This window comes from Eleginops maclovinus, chromosome 15 (assembly GCF_036324505.1).
Source record: "Eleginops maclovinus isolate JMC-PN-2008 ecotype Puerto Natales chromosome 15, JC_Emac_rtc_rv5, whole genome shotgun sequence".
NCBI lineage: Eukaryota > Metazoa > Chordata > Actinopteri > Perciformes > Eleginopidae > Eleginops > Eleginops maclovinus.
In genome coordinates this window covers 15,603,981-15,630,211 of record NC_086363.1, presented here as the reverse complement: position 1 = coordinate 15,630,211, position 26,231 = coordinate 15,603,981, and the positions used below count along the sequence as shown (strand labels likewise).

Below are 26,231 nucleotides of genomic sequence, written 5' to 3'. Positions count from 1 at the left end.
GAGGTTAGCATTGCACGAGATCCCACATTAAAAAGCAATGAGATTTTTTGTTAGGTTTTAGAATATTTCAGAAAATGAGCTATGTGGCAAACACACATTTTGAATACTTATACAGCAGGATAGTCTCCAGGTATCAACACCACTTTTTAGGATTTTTTTAAAAGCGTAAATGCAACCACGCAATGTAAAAAAAGCTAACGTTAGGCTATAAACAAACTAATCATGGTTACTTTACAATACCATTGCTAAGCTTCTCATTTAGCCACTTGTTAGCAACTACCATTTCTATTACACATAGGAGCTTCAGACAATCACGAGTGGTGTATTTACTGAGGAAGTGTATGTCGTAGAACATAACGTCTTGAACTTGTGTTAAAGACATATTTTATTTCAGGCATCTAACCAAAGAAAATCCCCCAAAACCATTGACTTCAAGACAAGCAAACCAAAAATGCTAAAATTCTAATTCATTCCCAGGGTTTTAGGACTCATTCCAGCACCACTCTATACCCATCCCAACCAAACAACCGGCAGTGCACTTTATCAATGACAAACTTCTCTCACTTTTCCTCATTTGCTTATTGATTCCAATCTACCGTTTCAGCCAAATTTGCTGAAGGCTCAAAGCGCAGGGCGAGTTGGAGAAGCCAGAGAGGGGCGGACCTTTGGAACCGGACAGGCTCTTGCAGCGGTTGTTGCCATGGTTTTTTGTTGTTGGGACAAACTGTCGGCCAGTGGCTGAGAGCCTGAGCTGCTGTTTGTTAAAGATAAGTGGAAAAGCCAGAGGGGGGAAAGAGAAAGAGGCAGACACAGAGAGGGAGCGCTGCTTAATTTTTTCCCCCTTTTTGACTGCAGGACATCCAGCTGAAAAACACTCACCACCTCAAAGCTTCACCCATCCCGCTCTCCCCCTCTAGTGTGGGGATCCCGATAGATCACACTCCCCTCTTTAAGTATTTCACCAAGCCTTTCTCCGTGCCGTTTTCCTGACCCACACCCCTCCCTGCCCGCTATCAAAGCTCTGTTGGCTGTGCACTGGGCAGCTTTGATATCCTATAGTGTTTCTGGCAGTCTCCTTCTCTCTCTTTCTTTTACTCACTCTCACTCTCCGTCTCTCTCTTCTTTCCCACAATATTGTAAAAGAGCACAGAGCGCCAACAGGGACCTGCTCACTGTCAAAGAGAAAAGACAGGGAGGCCTTAGAGGGAGTGAGGGAGGAGAAGGTTGCAACAGGGAGAGAGCGAGTGTTACCTTTTTATCTCGTTGGCATCTAGTTTTTTTTAGGCTTAGCTTTAACCTTTGTAAGTAGAGTAACAAATAATAAACAACAGGTGTGTACTATTTTTCACACCTTGTCTTGCAACTACTTCAAGTACTTGCAGTCCAAATTCAGGACTGTTTATTTACTAACCTAATTGGACGCTTTTTATGATGTGGTCCATGAATGTTTTATCAAGAAGACTCAAACTACTACAACAGACACAACACCATAACCTAATCATTCCAAACAGTTCTTCTAAAAGAGTACTTCAGAATCTTCAGAAAATGGCCATCTAATTGATTACATTTTAAAGTCATGTCTGTTCTTGTCAGTCCAAAAGCAAAAAGATATACAGTATATGGTTCAAACCGAAAAAGCAGAAAGTCTTCATACTCCAGGGACTGAAAACCTATTTTGTGCCATTATTGAATACAAAAAATGACCAATTGTTTGTTTATCAAAATATTTGGTGATTGTATTTCTGTCTTTGACTATGCGGTTGGTCGACTCATTGTTGAGTATAAAGGTTAGCATAGCTTAGCATTAAGATTTGAAAAAGGTGAACAGCTAGCCTGGCTATTCAACACTATTGAAGTTTAAATGTAAATAAATTAAAAACATGCTTGTTTTATGTAAACAGTAATGTAAATAGGATTGGCTTTGGTGTACAGTACTGTAATGATGTGCTAAAATGTGGTGATGTAACATTTCTGATATATTTGGATCCAATTTAGCTAATGTTACTCTAATAATATCCCCACCCACCTCCAGCTCTGCTCCAAAAGAAAATAATATACTCTTTCCCAAAGTATCTCAATATTTAGAAATCAGCTCACAAGTTCACTCCCCGCTCTGTTGGTCTTGTTGAACTGCAAATACACAGTCCACAATAATAAAGTGCTTCTACAAAGTTCTGCTTCTTTCTCTAACAAATGATCTCTGGCGCAGTACACCCTGCTGCTTGCAGGAGCACATTAACTAGACAACAGCCGGGAGTTTCATTTGGGCCTTTTGGCTACATTTGTCATTTTAAGCGGCAACAGCAATGATCAGTGCTTGGTACAATGAGAGGCCTGGGACTTGCCAGTGTTGCACATTAATTGTTCTTTGCTGAAGGAGAGACAAACGACTCAATAATATATTTGTTAGCCTCTTAGTTTATCAGATCTGGGTATTTTAGCAGTTTGGAATACCTTAATCTTACATTAGTAGGGGTAATGTTATTATTTTATTTTTTTGTGAGTAAGTCTTTATTGGTTTACCTTTTCCTACCCATTGTTATTCCTTATGGAGGAAAAACTCCATTTAAAATAACTGCTAACTGAAATATTGTGTTGATAATTCACAACACACTTACTTCTATTCTCTAAGGTTATCAAAAATGCATTAGAATATGTATATACATTTACATTTCCAGAGCCACATGGCGTGAAATATTTTTTTTATAATTGGATCTTTTATAGTTATAGTCATTTTCCCTCTTTGTGTATATTTTCCTCCTCTTTAATACACAAAGAGGTGAAAGTAACAGTGCAGCTTTCTTTTAACATATTAATTAAATACAATGAAAAACATTTTGTGGAAATCGGCATTTTGGAAGACTAGTAACTTTAGCTCTTAGCATACGCGCTAAAAGCTAACGTTAACCGAGGTGGCATTGAGCTAAAATAAAATGCATCTATTAAATGTTATCTTGTCAAAATGTAGTTCTTTTAAAGAATCTTGAATAAAAGCCTACAGTTGTTCAAGTATTTTTGGAATTATGAGTTGTTTAACTTTCCACAGCAAGCTATAAGCCACTTATAATAAATAATTAAAACTACTGATGCTATGACTTATTTGAATCAGTTCTAATATATTAATCAAAGTCCAAAATTCAACTTTCTGAACATTTGTAAAATGTTTTTTCTTTTCAAAATAAATGTTTTAGATGAAATAAAAGGAAAACATTACTAATTTCTGACAGTATAAACAGACTTCAGCACACTTTAAATTATCTTTTGAAACAGTTCAGGGATGAAAAAAGTTAGTCTGTAGCTGAAGGGCCAAATTTTGTACATCTTGCCTGTTAAATACACAAGTTAAAGGGGCCCTATTTCTAGGGGGTTCCCCTTGAAAGCACTCGAAAGCACTGTACGTGATAGGCTAAGCGGCGGGACATCTCTAAGCGGATGAACAGTCACAACCGGACAGCCAGCTATCCAATCAGAGCAGACTGGGCTCTGGTTTCAGACAGAAGGTGAAAAATAAAGAGTGTTTTGAACATTAAAGCATGGAGATCAGTGGAGCTACAAAATACAATTATTCAACCGGAAAATTAGCATTATATGTCCTCTTTAACAAGACGGCTGGTGTTAATGTTTCTTTGCTAACACAAACAACACAGGCTGTGCGTCACACAACACACTGACCTGACCTAAAACAAATGACTTAGAATTTCTAAGGCTCACTGAATGATCATTGGAGCGAGCTAGTAACTGAGCGAGCGTGCACAAACGTGTCATTGCATGTGGTTTGTCACCGTCATTATCATGGAAGTCTAGAGCCTTGAGCCTGGGCTTCTTTTTAAGCTAGACCTAACCATCCGAGTCAGTCCACCACACACACACACACACACACACACACACACACACACTATCCCTGTTCTCTACCACCTCCAGGCTGCACACACACAAGTCACCTTCAAGCGTCCGTATCCTAACCTCAGCCTGTGTGTGGGCACATGTGTGTACGTCTGATTGTTCGCAATCCTCAGAGAGAGAGGATGAGCGTGACTTCATGATCACTCGCTGCTGATGAATCATACCAAACTTACTCTGTGTTTGCCTGATGCAAATGTCTGTTTGCTCTCTTGGTTAGCCTACTTTGGCTGTGTGTGTGTGTGTGTGTGTGTGTGTGTGTGTGTGTGTGTGTGTGTGTGTGTGTGTGTGTGTGTGTGTGTGTGTGTGTGTGTGTGTGTGTGTGTGTGTGTGTGTGTGTGTGTGTGTGTGTGTGTGTGTGTGTGTGTGTGTGTGTGTGTGTGTGTGTGTGTGTGTCGTCTTGAATTATTCACTGGCAATATTTGATTTCCTTGCACCACATTTTACACATGTTTTCCCAGAGCTTTTGCCTCTTAGTTACTATGTATACATCCGTTTTTCCTTTAGTACAGCAGTGCAGCGCTGTGCTTACAGCATGAGCAGCGGCCCCATTGATGTGTTTTTTGTGCAATCATTTTTCAATTTGAAAGTTCTGGGACCCTAAATATACTGTACATTATATGCTTATTATCTGCTCAGTTGCTTGCCAATAGACACAGAGGCAATGTTTAATCCTCTAGCAGAACAGGCTCTGTACTCTCACTTATAATGTTTGGGGCGCAAAGCAATGACCTTGACCCATTTAACATAAGCTCCAATCATTGCGTTTTTTATACACTATACATCACAGTTATGGCTGATTTTGTACTTTGGACAATTTGTAATATTTTATAATATTAACTTACTTGTCTTCATTGTTATTTAATCTCAATTATTACCTGATTATTGGATTGTTTAGAGAAGGTCCAAACTACGGCCCGGGGGCCAAATGCAGCCCGTGGCCCACTTTTAATTGGTCCTCAGCAAATGCTAAAAGTATAATGGAATATGGCCCACACCTGAAACTTGTGCTTTTCTTATATTGTACTTCTTAAATATGTACAAATGATATATGACACAGTAGTATTCATGTGTTAATGAGAGCCATTTTCAAATAAATTCAGTCAATTAAAGTTGAAAACAGTTTTAAACAAATCATTGTTGATGAGAAAAGACCAATAACTTGTTTTCTGCTCGGAAATTATAGAATTATTCAAAGAAATACAGAGAAAAGTGTGTTTTGCCTCCATTAGCTAACGTTCCAGCGGATAGATCGGAAAGACAAGATAGATCATTCTTGGAAATAAAAAAATGAAGTGGGAAACAGCCCGGCCCCTGATAAAGCTCCTTATCAAGCGGTGAGGAAATATGATCATACATTTGGATTTATAATATCAGACAGTGATGGGTGAGGACGAGCCGATAGTACAGCTGACAGCTACATAACACATATTTACAGCCTGGTTCATATTTCCTAATTCCTAGCGGCTGAACTTATTTTTATTTAACAAGAGGAGGAACATGTACATGTTTGTTGGATCAACAGTCCAATCTTGTCAATTTACGATGAAATATAGTACAGCAAATATTAGCTTTTCAAGTATAAACCAGTCCAGTGTGGCTCCGGTGAAGAAAAAGCAAAGGAATCCTGTGCTTCTCTGTTTGTCTGCATGTTCATAAGTGTGAGCATGTGTGTGCGACAGTGTGAGCTGAGAGCAGCAGCCAAGGGCCAGGGGGGGTCATGAGCAGTCCTCTGGGACACCCTGACCCCCGACCTCTATTCCATAACTCTTTGCTGCTGCGGATGATATAAAAAGGAATACACAGCTAGACCTCATAGGATGTGATTGGTCGTGCTCTGCTTCTTTAAAGCCCCCTGGAATCCTGACATTTGTCATTAGGGAAAAGCAGGACATACAGAAGTGTGTGTGTGGGAGGGGGGGGGGGTGTAGACGATTTCCTGGGCTGAAAATGGACCACAAGGCCTCGTGCAGCCCGTGTTGACATATATATAGCAGAAGTTATTATTTCCCCGTCTCTCAGAGAGTTCTCATTTTCTCCTTCCCTCTGTTGGTCTTCCTCTCCCTTTCTATCCATCCCGCGAATGTGTAGGAGGGATAAAGGTCGTCCTTTTGTCATCAAAACTCCAGATTAGTTTTGCCTCGGTGCATCTGACTCTGTGCTTTATCACTGTGGCCAGAGGAGCCACAAGGTTCAGTTCACCCCTCTGCAAAGTAATAACTCCTACCAGCTACTATTGCATTCTTCGCCCGCTATCTCCTACACTACTATTACTACTCCATTCTGGGGTAGGGGGATTATTTTCATGGCACCGGCTTTATTGGGCTGTATAGGGAAGACTGACAGGAAAGCGAGGAGCGGGAGGATGTGACACGCAACGTATGTCACGAGTCGCGATCGAACTGACAAAGTTTTAATAGTCGTTTGAGTCCGCCGAGGCCCAAAGCCCAGCATTAATGCGTCTCTGACAGCATGTCACGGCCCTATCTGGGTTTTATTTTAATATTTCTGCATTGATGTGGTTTTTTGGGGGTGATAACTTGGGGATTTCTCTGGAAATCAGTTTGGCTAATATAACAGAAGGCACCAGACAGTTAAATGAAGTATTGACATGTTTTTTTCTGGCTCCGGCACACACAAAGCGACAGCAAGTCAGACAGAAAAAAGCCGCCAACGGGGAATAAAGATCTTCTCAGGATTACGTAAATGTGGCATGTGATTTAGTATCTGCGAGAGCATGAATGCAATGTAAGATGATTACGCTGTTAATTAGAGCACATGAATTAGCCTACAACGCCTCCGCCCTCAGAGGGGTTTGCTAACTTTCTCTCCTCTGTGTAAACACCAGTAGCCTCCGCTTTCACTGGTAAAGGCTTTGGAGAGTCTCCAGCTGGCCAGAGGTCAACAGGGTTACAAGGAAGTCAATGATATTCTGTGACATTAACTCATTGTGTGGGTTAAGTGTCATCCATTTTACCAATCTCTAAAACCAAAAATCAAACAAATAAAGCATCCCAGTTCATTGACTTTTCCGTAATGATTGCCAAAGACAAATCTTACAACTTCTTATCGATGGTTGGAACACGTTTCATTGTGCTATGTAAGCTCTCGAATCTGCAATTTTATCCTATATTTTTGATGCAGATGACAACAGAGTGTATTGATTAAAATGTTGTTGCTTTTAATAGCACGCTATCGTTAGCAAAGGCTCAATATGGCTGAAGCCAAGCTGGAGATGAAGACCTTTACGTTTGTCATATCTTGACAGACAAACGCCTGGCAAAATAAAAATATAGGTGACTACAATTCTGACGAGATTGAAAGGACAGTAAGTTCTGTCTCCCTTACTGGTTCATTTAGCGCTTGTGTTTTCCTATAATTGTAAAAAAGAGCTCATTCTTGACCTTGGAAATGGTGGTTTCATAAAATATTGAAAATGTTAGATATCTTTTGAACATTTTCTAGAACATTTTGACGACTCATTTCTTTGTTGAGAGATTAATACCACTCTTATGTCGGTACGATAAAGATAAAGCTAGGAGACAGTTAGCTTAGCTTAGCATAGAGACTTGAAACGAGGAAACAGCTCTCCTTGCTCGGTCTAAATGATACAACATCCATCTCCCAGCACCATTATGCTCAATAATTATATATACGATATGTAGTTTGCTCAACATGTCAAAAAAAAACATACAAAATGGAAAGTTGTGTCTTCATAAGGGGTTTGTAGCAGACTATTTCTTGGACAGGTGCAGTCGCCCCCCGTCTTGTCCTCCTTGTGAGGTTGCTAGGCAACCAGTGGAGACTCTAGTAAGCCAACTGGCTGCTTGTGGTGGCTTGATACAGTACACACACACACACACGAGTGGTATCGATCTTCTCATCTCACTTGGAAAGAAAGCGAATAGTGAATTTCCCAAAACGTTAGTCCTTTAACATCTGAACCAACATTATGTGCTATGGATAAAATCATAATCGGTGAAGACCATGTGAGTATGATAGTGAAACGTATAAAAAATGGTTCCCAGAGCCTGAACTTACTTCCCATAATTGATTGATTGACAGTATAATAATACAACATTATAACACAGCGAACATTGAGGCGTTGAAGCATTTTTGTTGTAGGTTATCATTTTCTGCTGTCACTTATAATGAGGTCTCTGAATAGAGGACATTTTTACTCGCGGAGTCTGAGGAAGTTTTAAGTGTTCAACACAGTTGCCACGGTAATTTTCAGCCTTTGTTACCTGTCAGAGAAACCTATATTCATGGAAGGCATAATAACAGAAACAATCTGACGTTAGTGTACCACCTACCTCTACGCCAGGGTTTTTTCGAGTTAGAGGAAATGTTGTATTGTAAAGGTCAAGAGTATTATAATGCATAAATAGCTTTATGATTCAGCGACTCAGTATATACGGTATTAGCCAGGAGTTATATCCATGTCAATAACTGACTGTTAAATTTAATCAATTACAATGAAATAACATTTCAACAATAATAATTGTCAGTTTTCAATTTCAACTGAAGGGATTATAATTATCCTACTGTAATGATAACTAGTGTTTTTAATCTAATTTCAAGTAAAATAACAGCTACAATTAAAACTCAAGACAAACAGGGAGCTTCAAAAATCCTTGGTTTAAGAACGTTAAATTAATAATAATAATTAAATTAAATAATTTAGAAAAAAATCCCTTTTGACTTTTTTTTACTGAATTTCATAATGAAATGATCTCAACATTTTTAATAAATAACACATCTTAAAAATTGACCAGATTTCCTCCTTTTCTCTTTCTTTCCCGCTCATACACATTCTCTTATTTACTGAGGGAAGAGAGCTTGTCCTGGGAGGATTTTAAATGTAATACTTGAATGAAGTTAGTCCGTCCATACTTAATTTACATTTCCATTTTCACTGTCTACTTGTCCCATTTTAGAGCACCAAATAAAAAATGATACACTGTCTTTTTTCCTTCTTCACTCATCTCATCTCTCACCTCCTGTATGTATCTCACCTGATTTGCTATTCTTATTGAAAGCATTGATTTGATTGGCTGAGATTACTTTCTACACATCCATTGGTCTCTGGGAAAGTAAAAAAACGTTGGCTATAGGTCAGGGTCTAGATAAGATCTGGTCTAGACTTGGATCGCAATACGCCTATTAGTGACCTCATCTCGGCGCGTTAAAGAATAGTGTTTCAAACCGAGAAAGCAATTTACTCTAATTGAGTGTTGTCTGTTTAAGGCTGTGTTATCAGGGTGCAGAGAGCAAACAGAGCCGGCATGGGGCCCGGGTCACAGAGGGAGCGGGAGCAACACCGTGCAGATTCCAGCTGCTTTAAATCGCATTGGTATGCTCAGGCACTAGGATGGCAGAATGTACTTATAGACAGAGAGTGTACTTACAGTCCGACGCAAACATACACAGAAACACCGGGAAAAACACACTTAGCCAAATGTGGACATGCCAAACAGAGAGGAAAACAAATCAAAACAAAGCATGCAAACACAAAAGAGATCCAGGGAATGAAGAAGACAGAGAGAATAGCACAGTCCCATCTGTCAAACAAATGTGAGGATGCTTCTCACACACACACACACACACACACACACACACACACACACTCAAACACATGGACACACACGCAGCAGGCATAATTTAGTCTGAACTTGAGTGATATCTGCCTTTGTCCTTTAGCAGTTGGCCCTGAGGTGCCGCTGTAGAAGTTGCATGAAAGTTTGTTTAGGGCTGAGCAAGTGTGTTAAGCTTTATGAGCGCCCATGGGAGACATGCTGGCACACACACACACGCACACACACACACACACACACACACACACACACACACACACACACACACACACACACACACACACACACACACACACACACATACACAAACACACACACACATGAATCTACTCGCACACACTCCGGCACGAGGCTTGGGCGGCAGATCGCGCTGGCCCCAACCAACAGTGAGGAGTTTGTTGTCATAGCAACAGTAAAATGAGATGACTTTACTGTCAGCCGTAATGTTTCATGGCCCCCTTGCCGCTATGGCAACATAACAAGGAGGAGGAAGAGGAGATGGAGAGAAAGAGAGCATCTCTGCATTCCAGCGGACTCCTACCAGGAACAATGTCACTGCGATGCCCTTACTTCCTGCCTGAGACAAACACACATATACACACACGGCGTGACAAGCCTGTCAAACACACGCATGAATACGCTCATACAAAGACATACACACCTTGAAAAGCCTGTCAAACACCCTCGCCCATCCCTTTGATTATGCGCTCACTATTTTCAGCTATCGTCGCCGGGGCAATTTGAATTCATTACGCTCAATGTCAATATTGGTGCAACAGCCGCGTTCCTCAGACAGGTACCGCTTGTTGAATGAGCGCGCCTGCTGTCAGAAAGTGTGAGGAGTGGAGAGGGAGGAAGTGGAGGGGGGAGATCAAAGACACGCCACCGAGCGTCCCCTATTGCGGAGGAGAGAGTCTGATGGAGCAGCGGGGGTGACTATATGCTGGCCGACTATATGGAGCAGCAGCACGGCAGCTATACATCACATTTCTATATTTAGCCCGGTCCTTCTTCAGCCTATCAGGCGCTGTTAAGCAGAGTTATCGGTGCTGGTAGGGAAAAGTGGAAAAGACGGGGGAGGATAGGTAGACACAGAGAAGAGAGACACAACCGGAGTTGTTTTGCTCTGTTGCCATGGCGACACTTCCGAGCGGAGAAGCTGCGATCTGACAGTTGTCACGGCACAGCGGGTTGCCAGGGGTGACAGCTGTCAGTCAATCGCGCAGAGTGAGGGGACAGATCGGCCGATGATCACCTTGGATTAGAGGGAGATCGCACAACACGGGCCAGCGAGGACATATCTGGATTTAATCCCCATGTCCTAATGTGGCGCTCTCGGGTGTGTGTGTGTGTGTGTGTGTGTGTGTTTGTGTGTGTTCATATATGTGTGTATGTGTTCATGCTTTTAGACTGGCAACCTTTTTGTCCCCGTCAGGACTTTTATTGTCAGAATTTGTGTGTTTTCCTTTTGCGTGTCTGCGTGGTACATCCTAGCGAGGGTGTGTATTTGTGTCCAGATTCTGAACCGTGTTCACACAGGGCAAGGTTGTCCCTGCTAGAGGACAATCAAAGTTCTGGCTTCGAACCTTCTGATGGTGGTGACCCCGTCCCCATCAATTAACACCATTGATGATTAGAATTTAAAAGTTGTTCCTTCTTTTTTGGGGGCAAAAGTCCCAATTGTGATGATGTCTGGTCATGGACAGGTTAAAGGTTATCCTGCACTCCTACCTTGGATATTTTCCTGCTGTAGAGATGCCAAAGCGCTGTTAGACCTTTACCAGGGTTCACGTGTTATGACAGCAACCTTCGTGTAATGTCAATACTTTCCTGGTACGCTTGTAATTAGAGGGTAGTCGTACAAGGCGAGACTTCCTCAACCAATGAAGCACTAAATGTGCCGTTCCAGACGGAACCGGGTAGAGAGCCCCAGAGAAAAACCATGATGTATACTTTTCCCCTCAGATCTGACTAATTGGGAATGTGGTCAAAATCTTGTTGCGTGTCTCCACCGTTTGGCCTTTAAGAAAAAGTCTGTCTGCGAGAAAGCCGAATGAATTTCACAAGCTGACCTCATTTCTCTTTCTCTCTTTTCCGTCTCTCCAGGAGTGAGCCCTGGGCTGGATGGGACCCACCATGCCCCCCAGTAAGAAGGCCCAGAGCCCCAGTAGTGGCGCCAGTGCCTCGCAGGGTATGAGCCCGCCGTACCGACAAGGGGACGCCGCCACGGCAGCTTCCGAGGCGGAGGCAGCCGACCTCTCGCTGTCCCTGTCCGCATCCTTCTCCAAGGCCGAGGACGAGGAGCTCACCAGCCTCTCCTGGCTCCACGAGAGCACCGACCTCCTCAATAGCTTCAGCCACTCGGGGCTGCGTAGCGTCTCCCCCCTGCAGGACCCCGACGGTCAGCACCCGCGCTCGCCCTCTTCCTCGTCTCCCTCCCCGGACGACCCTTTGCTCGGCGACCCGCATTCGGCGTATGACTTGGCGGCGGGGGCCAACAGGAAACCGCCGTACTCATTCAGCTGCCTGATCTTCATGGCCATCGAGGACGCGCCAAACAAGCGGCTGCCGGTGAAGGATATCTACGGCTGGATCCTGGAGCACTTCCCTTACTTTGCAAGCGCCCCCACAGGCTGGAAGAACTCAGTACGCCACAATCTGTCGCTCAACAAGTGCTTCAAGAAGGTGGACAAAGACCGGAGCCAGGTAAAGACCTGCAGTTGTGTTGAGAAATGTTGGATACTATAAACTTTCCCTTAGTCTTATCACATGATACGCCATGCATTCTTTGCTCAGAGCAAGGTTGGGCGCAGAGCCTTGTTGTGAAAACAGTTGGTAAAGTTTTGTTTCTTTTGTTACGTACCCTCCTAGTTTGCTCTGCTTAAAACATCTGTGAAGAGGTTAGAGGACATTAATGTCAAGGTTGAAATAATTTGAACTTTGAGTGCAGAGCATGGCGACAATTTCGAGCGGTGCTGAACCCCCCAGGGTAGTGCTTTCCCCTAGCTCGCAGGTTAGGGTCAGGGCTGTTTTACTGCTGAGCATGTGAAGTCACCTTTAAGAATGGATCTAACTTTTTACTTTTTGATTGAACCAAAAATGTATCCTTCAAAAATGTGTAGAATCCTGTAGATTCTTGAAAAAATATAGACAAGCAACTTCTATCTTTGACTACACAAGTTGTGTATTTACACCCCAAATCAAAGAAAATCAAGAAACAACCATTGGAAAATGTTTCTACTTAGGTAACCTGTTACTGTGTTAGTCTGAAGTTAAAGACACAGAAAAGGCACATAAGGGTATTGCTTGAGTTTCATCACGAATAATGGTTAATTGTGTCCTGAAAGTCCTCTACAATCGCTTTTATTAAAAATATTTTCTGGACTTATCAGAAAAAATTGCCAATTTGCAAACGCTGTTGTATGACTGCATGTGTCTATACAGCCTTATCTAAGAATCGATTGAGAATTACAGCTTGTTCTCTTGAATTTAAAATGCGTGTTGGTTTAACAACCATGGTGACATAAAAACATGCAAAAAATCCTGTGACCTAAATGCGTCCCCTTAAGGTAAAGGGCTGAATTAATGCTCCTCATTTTTACATTTCATCTGCCGGAGCCGATGTTCATTTTGTGATTCACTCACACTTGAATTCCAAAATGTTCTCTGCCAAATGTGTATCATAGTGAGTGCTCAGCCAAAGATGGTCAAAGCAGTTCTGTATTGTGTAAACTTTTCAAAAGATAGCACAGGACTAAGCAGCAGCTAAGCTAACGCTAACTAAGCAGCAAAAGTGGAACACTCCTCACTGAATACAAAATGATGCAGTTCCAAGTATCCCGGTAATTAAGTCATTATCTCAAACACTATATGATCTATTTTATCTGGTCTTCTATGGACTCTTTAAAGTCGACTTCCAAGTAAAGTATGAAATTAAATACCGTTAGCATATTTGTCAGTAGCATATGTAAAACTTGCACTTCTATCGGCCACACTTAAACACATTGTTTGTGATAGGTTAACCATGGACATCTCTAAGCTGTTAATGAATCACAACAGAGCCAGCCAGCTAACCAATCAGAGCAGACTGGGCTCTGGTTTCAGACAGAGGGTGAAAAAAGGTGCTGCAGCAGAGGCAGAAAAATAAAGAGCTTTTTGAACATTAAAGCATGGAGACATGTCACAGGAAAGGCAAAAAATACAAATAGGACCCTGAAAATGAGCCTAAAAGTTTCCTTTAATTTCATTAAATGTAATCAAAACATTATGTCTAATTAAATATGCTTAATATTGAATCATTTGTTATTTTATTTATTGTGTGGGTTTTTTTTGTATTGTGAAAGGTCCTTTTTGACAGTCCGTCCTGAAATATAGCCTATTTCTAATATTGCCCCAATTCAAAGCAAAGCAGGGATACTTTTTTTAATTGCTTTTCATCTCTCATATTCTCAACATTATCAAAATACGCTTCATACATATGGTAAATACCTCCCATTACTCACTCTATCATGTGTGCTTATAGGTCGTTTCACAGCCAGACAGTTATCAGCGGTTTGCAGGCATATCCAACTTGAAGTCAAACATATTCAGTATTTTGTCTACAGCTGTACCAGATTCGGCCTTATCAATAGTTGATGATCTCTGCTTTCATAGTTCTCTTTCACTCAGACGTTGTGTGCTCCCCCAGTGGGAACAGCATTTCGCTTTTGATTTAAGTCTTGATACAGTCTTTTATACCGGCTCCCGATCCAGTTTTCTCTCCATTAAATACTCCGGGTAAACGGGGAATGAATCCCTCACTCAATTAGTGCTAAATTAATACTGGAGGATTTAATAACACAGATGCCAACAGACTTTAGATTTCATCTTGCCTGGGGGTGTTGGGGGGTTTGTGGTTGTGGTGGGTGGGGGGGGGGGACAAACAGCGAGGATCAATGCTGGCTTTGCGTGTTTAGCTGATTGAGATTATACCGGAGGATATGAGAGCTCTTCATGCTTTCCTTGACCAGCGTGTGAACCTAAACTCTTTCTTGTGTGTGTGTATGCGTGTGCGTGTGTGTGAGAACAAAATGGAAGAAGAAGACATGGTGTGTGCACGAACACACCCTCACGCTATGGTGTCATCTGGCCCTTGACTACAACGCTGCAGAGTTTCTCTTGTATACATATCGCCATAGTAACTAGGTTGCAGTTGACATAAAAGTATGCTGTTGCTGTAGCAACGGGAAAACTGATTTGGCTTTACTGACTTAGGTGTGTGTGTGCGTGCGAGTGTATACAGGCTTTAGATGGGCACTGAGGTGCTGAGTGGGGGAGAATTAGTGCATGTCCTCATTTTGTGCATTTATATATGTGTGTGTGTGTGTGTGTGTGTGTGTGTGTGCACAGCAGCTTGTGTAGAGGTGATTTTGGCAAGGACAGCCTGTCTTGTCTTCCTGTCGCTGCACACCGTTTAAGACAGCACGCTAATTAACCCTTCAAACCTATTCCCCCTTTTTCTCTCTCTCTATGCAGGCACACGCCTCCAAACACACAAACAAACACACACAAACTCTCAAGCATGCATGAATGCTCAAAAAGGACTCACACACACATGCATGGTGTGGAAATGAGGGCACATCTCTGCAGACTCCTACTCTACCTGCCAAGCGCCGCGCTTTATCTGAAGCTGCAATTACAGAATCTCTGTAATTTCAGTCAGACTCTGCCATTCAAAGCTTTTTACTTAGAATATCATGTGAAAGCCCCCCCGGCTTTGGCTTTTTCCTTTACCTGTTTATGTCTATTTGATTTGAGTGTGCAATTACGGCGTCTGACATATAGTTTTTCTCTTTATGTTGGATTATGTGTAGCTCATGGCTCGTTGTGGAAAAGAAGAAACACTGCGGGGTTGCAGTTAAGAGGAGGTCAAGTTATCGTAGTGAGTGATAGATACACACACACACACAGAAAGAGGCGGAAGCAGGGAGACAGTAAACACACCAAATCATATTTCCATCAATTTACAGAGGTGGAGATTAATATGACAGTGGCCTATTTGTTCCAGTGACTGTATTTCTGGGTCATATCCAGGCAGATGACAAGATGGGGGACTAGTTTAGAATAAGCCCGCTGCTCAGTTTGTGTGTGTGTGTGTGTGTGTGTGTGTGTGTGTGTGTGTGTGTGTGTGTGTGTGTGTGTGTGTGTGTGTGTGTGTGTGTGTGTGTGTGTGTGTGTGTGTGTGTGTGTGTGTGTGTGTGTGTGTGTGTGTGTGTGTGTGTGTGTGTGTTTGTGTGAGGGCAAAGTTGCGGGAGAGAGCGTGAGAGAGTGTGCGTTCCACGGTTGCCATGGCTTTGTTTACCAACAGGATTCTTCCCTGTGCAGAATAACATGCCTTTAATGACAAGTGTTGTTGCCCTCAGACTTCTGGATCAGTGCTGAAGATCAGTGTCGTAACAACACACACACACATGCACACACACACACACACACACACGCGCTCGCAGTGATATATTTCTCAAAGCCTCTTATGAAATCAGAGGAGAGACAACAGGCGGTTTTGTAATCTAAGACTCGCTATGAAGTCTCTCGGTTCTACACTTAAGTGTGTCACCTCTAACTTAACCTTGCCCCGTTCACATGAGAGGCGCCCTTGATACTTTTTTTTCGCATTTTAACTCAGAGCGTTATGAACTGTAGCGTCTGGAGTGAGCTTTGATTTGTCTTTGCCTCAGGTGTTTCTTTTTTCCCTCGTTCATCAGCAAGTCACTGCCGCTGATGCATCTGCAAAAATGAATATCATTTTACAGTGTTTGCTCAAAATACACATGGTATGTCTTAAGGTCACCTTTTTTCGGTTGTTTTGAGTTAAAGAATGCATGAGGAAGAATACTTGCAGACAATTAAAAAAGACTCAACAGGGTCACAAAAAAGAAACAACAGTATATGAGAAATTAGGCAAATGCTAATATGCTTTATTTCCCTTTGGAGGAGGTGGGGACCAAAACCAAAAAGGAAACACTCCAAATAAAAGCTAATGTTGCATTGTGTGCTAGATTTGTACAGCCAATTGTTTGCTAACGTGTTCACCATATCAACTTTAGGGAGTCTTTGGATGTCAGAGCTGTGTTGTTTAAGTAGCCAGTAAAGCAGTTAATGCTGTTTCAGTAAGCTATCAGAATGTACTGCTATTTCGATTTATGCTCAATAGCTACTGTCATTGTGAATCATGAGTATGATGAAAATAGTTGTTGTCACATACCATTTCTTCAGTGTAGCCAAAGCAAAACGATTTAAACATCTGTGGGACTGGCTGTGTCGACAGAGAACGTGTAAACTATGCCACCATGACACGCTCGGGAGGCGCAGAAACCCAAAGGAGTTGACTGAAGTTAATTGCTAAGTGACAGCTTATCATAGATGCTTTGGGAGTTGAATACATTCGACTAGGTCCAGTTTGTGCCTCTCATGTAATCAGTGTTTTTATATTTGAGACTTTTGCGTTTCTGATTATATTCCAGTTTCGGATTGAAGTATAGTTGACAAACATTGTGAGATCAGAACCAGACTAAATATTTTTGATTGTCATAGGAATTTATATATATATAGTTTGCCTTGTATTTTACTTTGAAGAAGACCTATATTTGTGACTGGATGGTAATAGCCAATGGAAAAGACGGAAATGTATAAATACATACAGGAGAGCATAAACTAGGGCAAATATAGCTTAAATTAGAACCACCTGGGTTACAAGATTGGTACGTTGTGTAAAGAAAGTCAATCCGTAACACCTGTAGGAGACATTTCCCTCAGAATCCCGCCCCATTTTTCTATAAAAATGTCTAACCATCACGTAACTTTCCCACTCAACAGGGTCTTTGTCCCACTGTCTCTTGTTGTCAAACGGCCTTCGATGAGAACAGAAATGGCAACTTATCAGAAGAAATATCCCCCTCCCCCTTCTTCTTCTTCTTCTTCTTCTTCTTCTTCTTCTTCTTCTTCTTCTTCTTCTTCTTCTTCTTCTTCTTCTTCTTCTTCTTCTTCTTCTTCTTCTTCTTCTTCGTCTTCTTCTTCTTCTTCTTCTAATTCTACTTTTCCCTCTTTCTGACTCTTCTTCTTCAAATGATCTTTCGGAACATTTGCTGTAGTTCTCGTCTCTCTACAGTCACGCTTCATTTCCCAACAGACCTCATATTGTTTTTGTTCAAATGTACGGAATATCCTAATTGGTGTTCAGATGTGTATCTGGTCCACGCTATAGTATATATAATTAATCCTCTGTTTATCTGTATGTGTTCAGTAAGTAATGATGGATCCCAGTATCACGGTGGGATAATACGGATTAACCACAACCCCGGGTTGATGCTTTTACTCCGACTGTGGATGTCCATCATAGAAATTATAGGCAGCTGTAATACTTTACATTGGTAGGGTAGGTTAAGTTATATTGCACATGGAAACGCAGTGGACAACAAAGCCTCTTACGCTGATGCCTGGCGTGTTTCTCTGCTCAGAGAGTGGCAGCTCCGAGCGCTCTGTGCATCATACATCTTTTTTAATCTCATTTCAGTGCGGAGTGGAAAACAAAATTTACTTTCTCCTCTCGTAATAGCCAATATGAGCAGTTTAAATGGGTCTCTACAGTATATGGATGCCAGTGCTGATTATGATGAAACTATTTAAAGCTGTAGTTTGGCTAGTGGGAGGTAAAGCGGTTGATTGAAGAGATGTTTTTTCATATTATCCTCAAATACCAGGACAAAACCAACAAGGAATCCATCTCTCAATGCTGACTTTCATAAGATGTCTATGGCAGTAAGCCTGAAGCCCACCCGTACCAAGTGGAAAATAAAAAGTAACATTTTACAAAAACTGTAGTTTTTAGCAAACAGTTTGTTTGTATCTATTTTTAGCTGTGGATTAATACAGATTTGGTGCTTATTGATTATTTACAGCAGCACGGCACTGTTTATGGCTTATTGATAGCACAGCAAAATAGGAAAACCAGGCATTAGGCTAACAAGCATCGTAAGTAGCATTCTTTTTAACGTTTCACTTTGGATCCTTTGAAGAAGGGGCTCGACATTTGTGTGCTTATTTGTTTGTTTTTTTTACCTTTTAAAACTCATTAAAGTACAGTATATGATTAAGGATCTGCTAAATTCACACAATATAATAAGTGAATGTATGAACTTGTTATCAGTTTAAGTACAGCCTTTTATATATTTCTGTGCCTTGCGCATTTCAAGTAATGATATACATTTTGATGCGTGGTAGATGTATATGTGAGAAGATAATGGTGCAGATAGGAATGCAGTAGCAGTAGTGTAGTGTTACTAGCGGGGTCAGTGGCAGCAGGACTTTTTAATATCTCCCATTTCCATTGGAGACCAGCCCCCACAGCTTATATAACACAGGAAACAGATGTTGGCAACACACACTCACTCTCTCCACCTCTCCCCCTCCGCCTTTGTCTCCTCTTTCTTCCCCTTTTGTCTTTTACTCACACTATGACGTGTCCAGGGCAGTATGTGTTTTCTCCATCATGAAAATATCTGTGCATTTGCTCAGGATTGTGCAGTTCTATAACACCAACGTGTTTCAAAATGTGCTGCTTTCTTCATAACAACTACTACTAACTTGTGTAGTGACACAGATACATATAATTACATTTATTTTAAGTTTAATATCGCTTAAAAATAGCGATTTAAAGATTAATGTTGTGCCAGTTTCACACTTAACATTTTTTCTTGAAGTAGGGGTTTCGAGTTGTGGATTATTTGTTGTGTAATCCTGTTCTTTATCTGCAGACGGTGGAGAGATGTTACTATTTTCCAGCATGGACAAAAAACCTATCATCCAGAAAATAGTGCTCGTAGCTGAATGAAACCAGCTGGGATCAGAGGATGGAGGGAGGAAATAAACACCGTTTCAGGTCAAAGTAAAAACCAGGGTCGTTTCTCACCTGCTGCAAGATACGAGAATAAAAAACTATGTATCAAAGTTGAACCCCTCCGCAAACTTGAAACCAATCTCTGACCTCAAATACTTTTTCGTGATAATCGATTTCGAGACATGCTGCCTTTTCCCCAACTTTGCGAATTTGCGAGAAAATGAAATTTCCCCTCTTCTCGTTTCCAAGCCCAGATGATGCCTGTTGCCAAGGCGACCACTATAACCCAGGTGACAGACCCTTCCTGTGAGCCGTGCCCTCTGATTGGCCTATCGACATGAGGGGGGGTCTACACATCGAGCTATATGATTGGCTGTCTGGTTGGCAGAGGAATGGGCCCCGGCAGACAGATTTTGCAGAAAGCATTGATTTAATCTGGCTGGCAAGCGGGCACACACACAAACACATAAATATATATATACAGAAACGGCTGTCGGGCTGGAGGTGCGAGGGGAAATTTGGCCCAGTGGGGGTCACCTCTGTGGGAGCGAGTGTATGTGTGTGTAATATCATGCTCTCCAGGAGAGGCGTTGCTGGCAGTAATAGAAGCACTCCCAGGAGCACACCACGCTGGGTAATATCACACTCCCTAGGGAACTTGCCATACACACACTCACCCCTCTTCACACACACATACACACCAGGCAAAACACGGCACATATGGCCCGTGTTCAACACCGCTCACATACTAATGCAAAGACCGCAGCGGGGGGGAAACAAATCAACAGTGCGCACACATGCTATTAGCCTCTCGCGTTCTTACAAGGTCACATGGTGTAGTGAGAGGGAGTGCAGGTTTGACTGATTCACTGGACATCCTGGGATCAGGGGACAAGCCGAGAGACACTGACCACAGAGGCTCTGCATGCTCATTAGACAAAGGACGGTCTGCAGGGTTTAGTCTGAACCGGGTAACAGGGGCGCTGCAACCTCGTACTAAAATGCTGATTTTCCCCGTAACATTTTAAACTGATGCCAGAAAAAACAATATTGCTGTTTGTCAGAAACTGTGTAAACACTCCACAAATATGAAAATCATCTCAAATAGACATAAACAGCTCCGACGTAGCATTGTTGTTTTATTGATATATCTTATATACAAGATCAACGCCACAGTATTACCCTCATACTATATTTTTCCAGCAAAACCCCTGGGGTGTATTGTCCTATAGGATGTGGAGGAATTTATTCAACCAAAAAGTCCGAAAAGTAAAGGTGACAATTGTTGTCAATCAAGAATAAAGTCCATATGTGCTGAGTAAAGTCAAACTTTCATTTTTGCGTCAAAAGAAGGGACTTTTCCTTTTCTTTTATATTTGGAGAATAAGTTTGAAATGTCAAAATAAAAAACATCGAAAATAAAGTCTGAAAGTTCGAGAATAAAGTCCAACTGACATCAAAAGGCCTAAGCAAAAGTAATTAATCACAGTAGAAACACATCTTTGATTTGAAATTGTAAATGTAAAAAATGAAACTCGACATTCAAAGATTAAAATCAAATGTTTTAAGAATGATCAAAACACGAGTGTTCGTATATGCATTTTATGTTTGACAATATTTTTGTCCTTTGCGGTTACACTTTCCGTAATGTACTTTAATAAATCAATATTTCAGGTTCTTTCAATTTAAAAGAACAGGTTGTCAAACATGTCACCTACTGTATTAATTTTCGTCACATGAACATAACTGAGCACTTCCTGTCAAAAATACAATACAATACCTTAATATAGCTCATTGTGACACCTTAGTGCAGTTTACCTGGAGGTGGTGGCCTGTTATCGTATTAAATTGAGGACCTAGTAATTGAAATGTCAAAAGAAAACGTTTCACTTTCAGCCCAGTTTACAGGAATAAAAGCAAATGTGTTTAATCTCTAATGACTCAAACATTAATTTATGCTTATACCTCTGACATTTGTTTTTCGGGGTTCTTGCAGCATAGAAACAAATTAATGCAAACACCTTCTGAAACATTAGCTTCTATTTGAAGCTGCTCCGTTCTTGAGTTGTTATCCTCACAACACATTAGATATAATGTCACAGAGCCTTTTTCTTATGTTCCTTCAGGGTGCAAACATTCCTTTCATCTCTGTTTAAACATCAGAGATGTATAGATCGTTGTCTGTGGTTCGTCTTACTCGCTGCTGGGCATATTAAAGATTTCAAACATAATGAACTTGAAAAATGTAACAACATTAATAGAAAAAGATAAGATCTGAGAAAGTGTATGTTTTTTTTTTCACAATGGAAAGATGCATCCTTGGGAGGTTTCTGATTGGCTCTGCCTCCTCAGAGCATGTGATCACTTGAAATGTACTCAATGTTGTTTCACCTTACCAATAATTTGATAAATCTATCCTCTGGGACCTTTTTATTTAGCAGGTTGTTTCCTGCATTTATTGTAAGTGTGAGGAATACTAAGAGGCAGTTAAATAAACCTAAAATTGTCACAAGATGATGAACGTGATATTTAATAATAAGCCTAAAAAACTATACCTGCTCATGTTTATTTTCTTTCAAAAATTGTTCTGTCTTGGCTAGATTCTTCCTGATTGAATTAAGAATTTACCAGAGAAACACTAACATGTCTTCCCAGAAATGGTGTCTTGCACAGTAGTCTAATGTAGGAACTGCGCTTTGGTAGAAAGTAGGTCCAAAGAAAACAGCTTACCATGAGGTCAGTGAATTATCCAGACTAAAACCCTTTCACACTTGTTAACGAGGGACCTCATGTGTTTTAGAAATGACTCATCCATGTCTGTTTTTCTACTGCACAAATTACAGACATGGATTCACACAGGAACATATACAGACGATCGACACAGTTATTATAAATCAGTAAAGACCAGCAGTAGGGGTGTGACAAGAACCAACACTTTTGGTATGTAGTTGATCCGGGGAAAGCACACTATTGTTTCTCCTGATTATGCTGTCTGAAGAGCAAACTGGTGCTGAAATTGGCAATAAGTAGACTAGTTAACGTTAGCAGTTAGCTGTAAAATGTTAGCTGTTAGCTACCGCTGAGGGCTGGTTCCATAGATTTGGATTCTTCACCTCTATCTAGTACAAATGAATATCGATTAAAAACAGATATATTATAACATTAGAATTATAATGTTATCTCGTAAAATGTAGTTTTTGGCAGAAGCATTGGATCACTTACAGTTGTTTAAAGGAGATGTTTTCCCAACAATATAAAATATATATTAAAGTTAGATTATGACCTGACCTAGCTAAGAAATATGCCAATGGTAATAAAGGAGTGTAAGTTGGAGTACAATTATGTAGTACATGTGTTTTCTCGTTGTATCAAATTGGTATGGACAACTATAGAATTTCATTGGTATTGGTATCGATTACATCATTTCTAACCAGTCCTGTGCAAATAGGCCTCAACAATGTGGATTTTGAGCTTTGGAAATGTGGCAAAAACATCTGAAAACTTTACTAAACCGGGGCTTAGTAAACTAAAAGAGGCTGCATAGCAAGACACCACTAGAGATAAGTGAATGTTTTTATAATTCTGGTGACTGATCCTCTGATGTAGATAGCATTAAAGGTGTGTATCTGGCACATCTGACGTTACCCTCTTAAAAGATTTCTTGCAGTATTTGTGGAAATCAGAAGCTTTCCGTCATGACACCTCCCTACCCTGAAGCCTGTACCCTTATCATATCACAGAGCACTACAAAGTGAGCTGAACATGAGCCAAATTAATTTTATATTTAATTCCCCCCCCCCCACTGCAATTCTCATCGTCTGTCGTACACAAACTCCAGATTTCGCCACGTTCAGATGACAAGGGAGATGAAAGTGCAGAGAAGGCAGTGAGAGATGGAGACAGGGAATGTATTTCCATCCAGAACCCTTCCTCCGCTATAATCTATAGGCTGGTTTCACTCAGATTGCGAGCCGACAGCTTCATTAGGTGAGGGGGAAAGCTGCTTTGATCTAAAAATACGCATCATCATCGCCTCTGGAGTGAAAAAAAAGTTAAAGAGTTTCCCTGTGTCTTAATCAGAAAAAAGCATCCAGATTTATTTTCCGAGGAGAGGCAGACGATTGGAAAAATATTGAGCGCAGTGGCATTGAGGACGTGTTCATTTTCATTCCTCCGAGTGCTATCTTCCTTTGGGAATATGGGAATAGCTGCTGTGTGTGTGTACAGGTGGTTTGGTAAATAAGGCTCCGGACTTTGAGCTTGTGTTTGGGCTTTGGACTTGTTGGCTCGAATCCGTGTGCTGCGCTGTGTTTGTGTTTGTGCTTTGAGGGGCCCACCGGCACTTCCAATAACGTCTCTCTCATCTTTCTCTTTCTTTCAGAGCATAGGCAAAGGCTCTCTGTGGTCCATAGATCCCGAGTACAGACACAACCTGATCCAGGCGCTGAAGAAGACGCCGTATCATCCTTACTCACCCGGCCTGGCCACCCCCTCCACCTCCCCACCCACCCTGCCTCAGACATTTCACCACAGGTAAGATGGATAAGCTGATTGGTCAATGACCTATTGTGAAATATCTTTCTCCTTGTGAGTGTGATTGGGTAAATCATAGGGTTTATAGAGTTGTGGAACTAATTCCACTATTTTTTCATCGGATTTTGGAATTTTGCAGGTGTGGAAAATGCATATATATAATTTACTTTTCATTTACTGTTCAGCATGATAATCTCTTTCTGAAAAAACATTTACTTCCAGATGATGGAACCCAGAGATGCTAAGATGCTAACTCATTTGACGTTTACGATTCATTCCACTCAATTGACGAACCCCCCTTTTGAGGGTGGACACAAATAGATATAGTTACAGAGATACTACAACAAATTGAATGATCTTCAATATGACTCTGCCCCCCTCGAATAAGGTATTGAAAAGTGTACCAATTTTTTTTAGGTTCGGACTAAATTCTGGAGTGACACAAGTCTTTTGAGTACAGGTAGTTGGACTTAATCCACCACAGGAAAACAATATTTGTTTCACTCTAGAATCATAATTCCCTAATATAAATGAACTGGTAGTTCAAATATAATATTAAAATCAAAATCCAAAATATTCTGGATTGTTCCATGGCCCATGCAACTACCTTCATCTAAGTGGCATGAACATTGAGCCAGTACTTTTCCATAATCCTGCTGCCAAACAGACAATGAAATGGAACCAAAACGGAACCTATGTTGGGGAGGTAACCACCCTGGTGGCTCGCCAACTTCCTGTAAGGTTTAATAGTTTTTGTAGATTTTCAGTTTTTTTTAGCCTATTTTGGCACACCAGCTAATATTAGAAAAGTTGAGACAGCTATATCTGGGACTTTATGCACGTCTCTGTCCAGCATCATGCTGTATGGCGCCCAATGGTTCACTTTTTCCAACTGTTCTCTCGTCTAGTATTCTTCACGTTCCCTGGCCCCACTCCCATCTTTTTCATGGACTCCTCTAACTCCATCTCAAACCCTCCCCTCTTTATTTCTGTCACCGCTGCAGCTGTGCTAGTTTAATATTTTATGATGTGTTTTTTTAATTGTTTTAGGTCCCCTTATAGCAACTACAGACACTGATAAATGTTTTATGCTTTCTTTTACTGACTCCCGACAGCCGGAGTTTTTTTTTACTCCTGGGCAACATTTCTGTTTTGATGAAACTGTTTAACAAACAGGGAGCTTTATATGGTCTATTAGGGGCGGTGATTACGCCAGTGATCAAATCCCACGAACATAGACCCACAGGTGAACAGGTGGCAGGTGGAAATAAGTGATGTATGACTTTTTGCAGTGAAGAGAGTAGAGTGAATCCGATTTGGAGTCAAGCCTCTTAAAAAAAAGTTTAAAAAGTTCTAAGAATTGAAAGAATATATATCGCGTAAGACCTATTTGATTGATTAATCGACACTTAAAAACGTTGAATAATGAGATATAAATTATTTTAAGTGTCAAGTGTTTGTTGAAAAAATGATGTTTTGTCTAAACTGTGGTTACTTGTTATAAATGGTATAGTTGTGCTTATTTGGTTTTATTTCTTTATTATTATTTTTTTTATTTAAATGCTCGGAGACCTGTTTTTTGTTTTACTTTATTATTCTTTTTTTTTCTATTATTGTGTGTTAATATATTATAGCTATTTATTTAATAGAAGTGGATCTTCAGAATCAAATCACTTCACGTCAGGACTTTCTGAATCATAATTTAATCAAATGGCAAAGGCAGTGCCAAAATCCAGTCATATATATCATGTTAGATCAAATATTTTTGAGTTCTAAATAGTTTTTTGTGACAAAACGGCTATTCATCATTATTTAATCATATATTTTCTCTGATTTATTTACTGAACGACATAAATCAAGGAGAAAAATAATCGGTATTTGCAGCCGTACTGCATATAGAACATAAAACAAACACACTCCTCCACCTCTCTCCATCTCTCTCCACCCACCTGCCCCAGGCATCATACATCTGACCCGCCCCATCCTTTCCTTAAATCTTTTTGCATGCTGTTTTCATGCAGCTACACTTCCCTCCCTCCTCCTATCTCCTTCCCCCCTCAGGCTCTTCACAGGTAAAAAACGCTGCTTGCCTTTTTTCCTCTCTCCGCATGTTCACTTGTTCCCTCCCTCGCCCTCTCCCCAGCATATCCTGTCCATCCCTCCTTTCCTCCGGCTCCCCACACTCCTCCGTTCTCTGCTCTCACTCTGTTGTCTCCCTTTCTTTTAATGTCCCACTCACACCCTCCCGCTCATCCTCAGGCATACATTACAGCTGCTGGGGAACCCGGCGCTTCGTCTTCTTTATTTATCCCTGCTGTGATTTATCCCTT

The 26,231-nt window shown here is 41.0% G+C and overlaps 1 protein-coding gene across 1 annotated transcript in view; it reads left to right on the top strand.

Moving 5' to 3' along the window:
• ches1 (checkpoint suppressor 1) overlaps positions 1-26,231 on the top strand; it is a 65,910-nt gene that overhangs the window by 19,158 nt on the left and 20,521 nt on the right. The window contains exons 2-3 of the mRNA XM_063902243.1: positions 11,604-12,203; positions 23,750-23,901. Of these exons, the coding sequence (XP_063758313.1) occupies positions 11,622-12,203; positions 23,750-23,901 (734 nt within the window). The 5' untranslated portion in view covers positions 11,604-11,621. The remainder of the gene's footprint in view (positions 1-11,603; positions 12,204-23,749; positions 23,902-26,231) is intronic.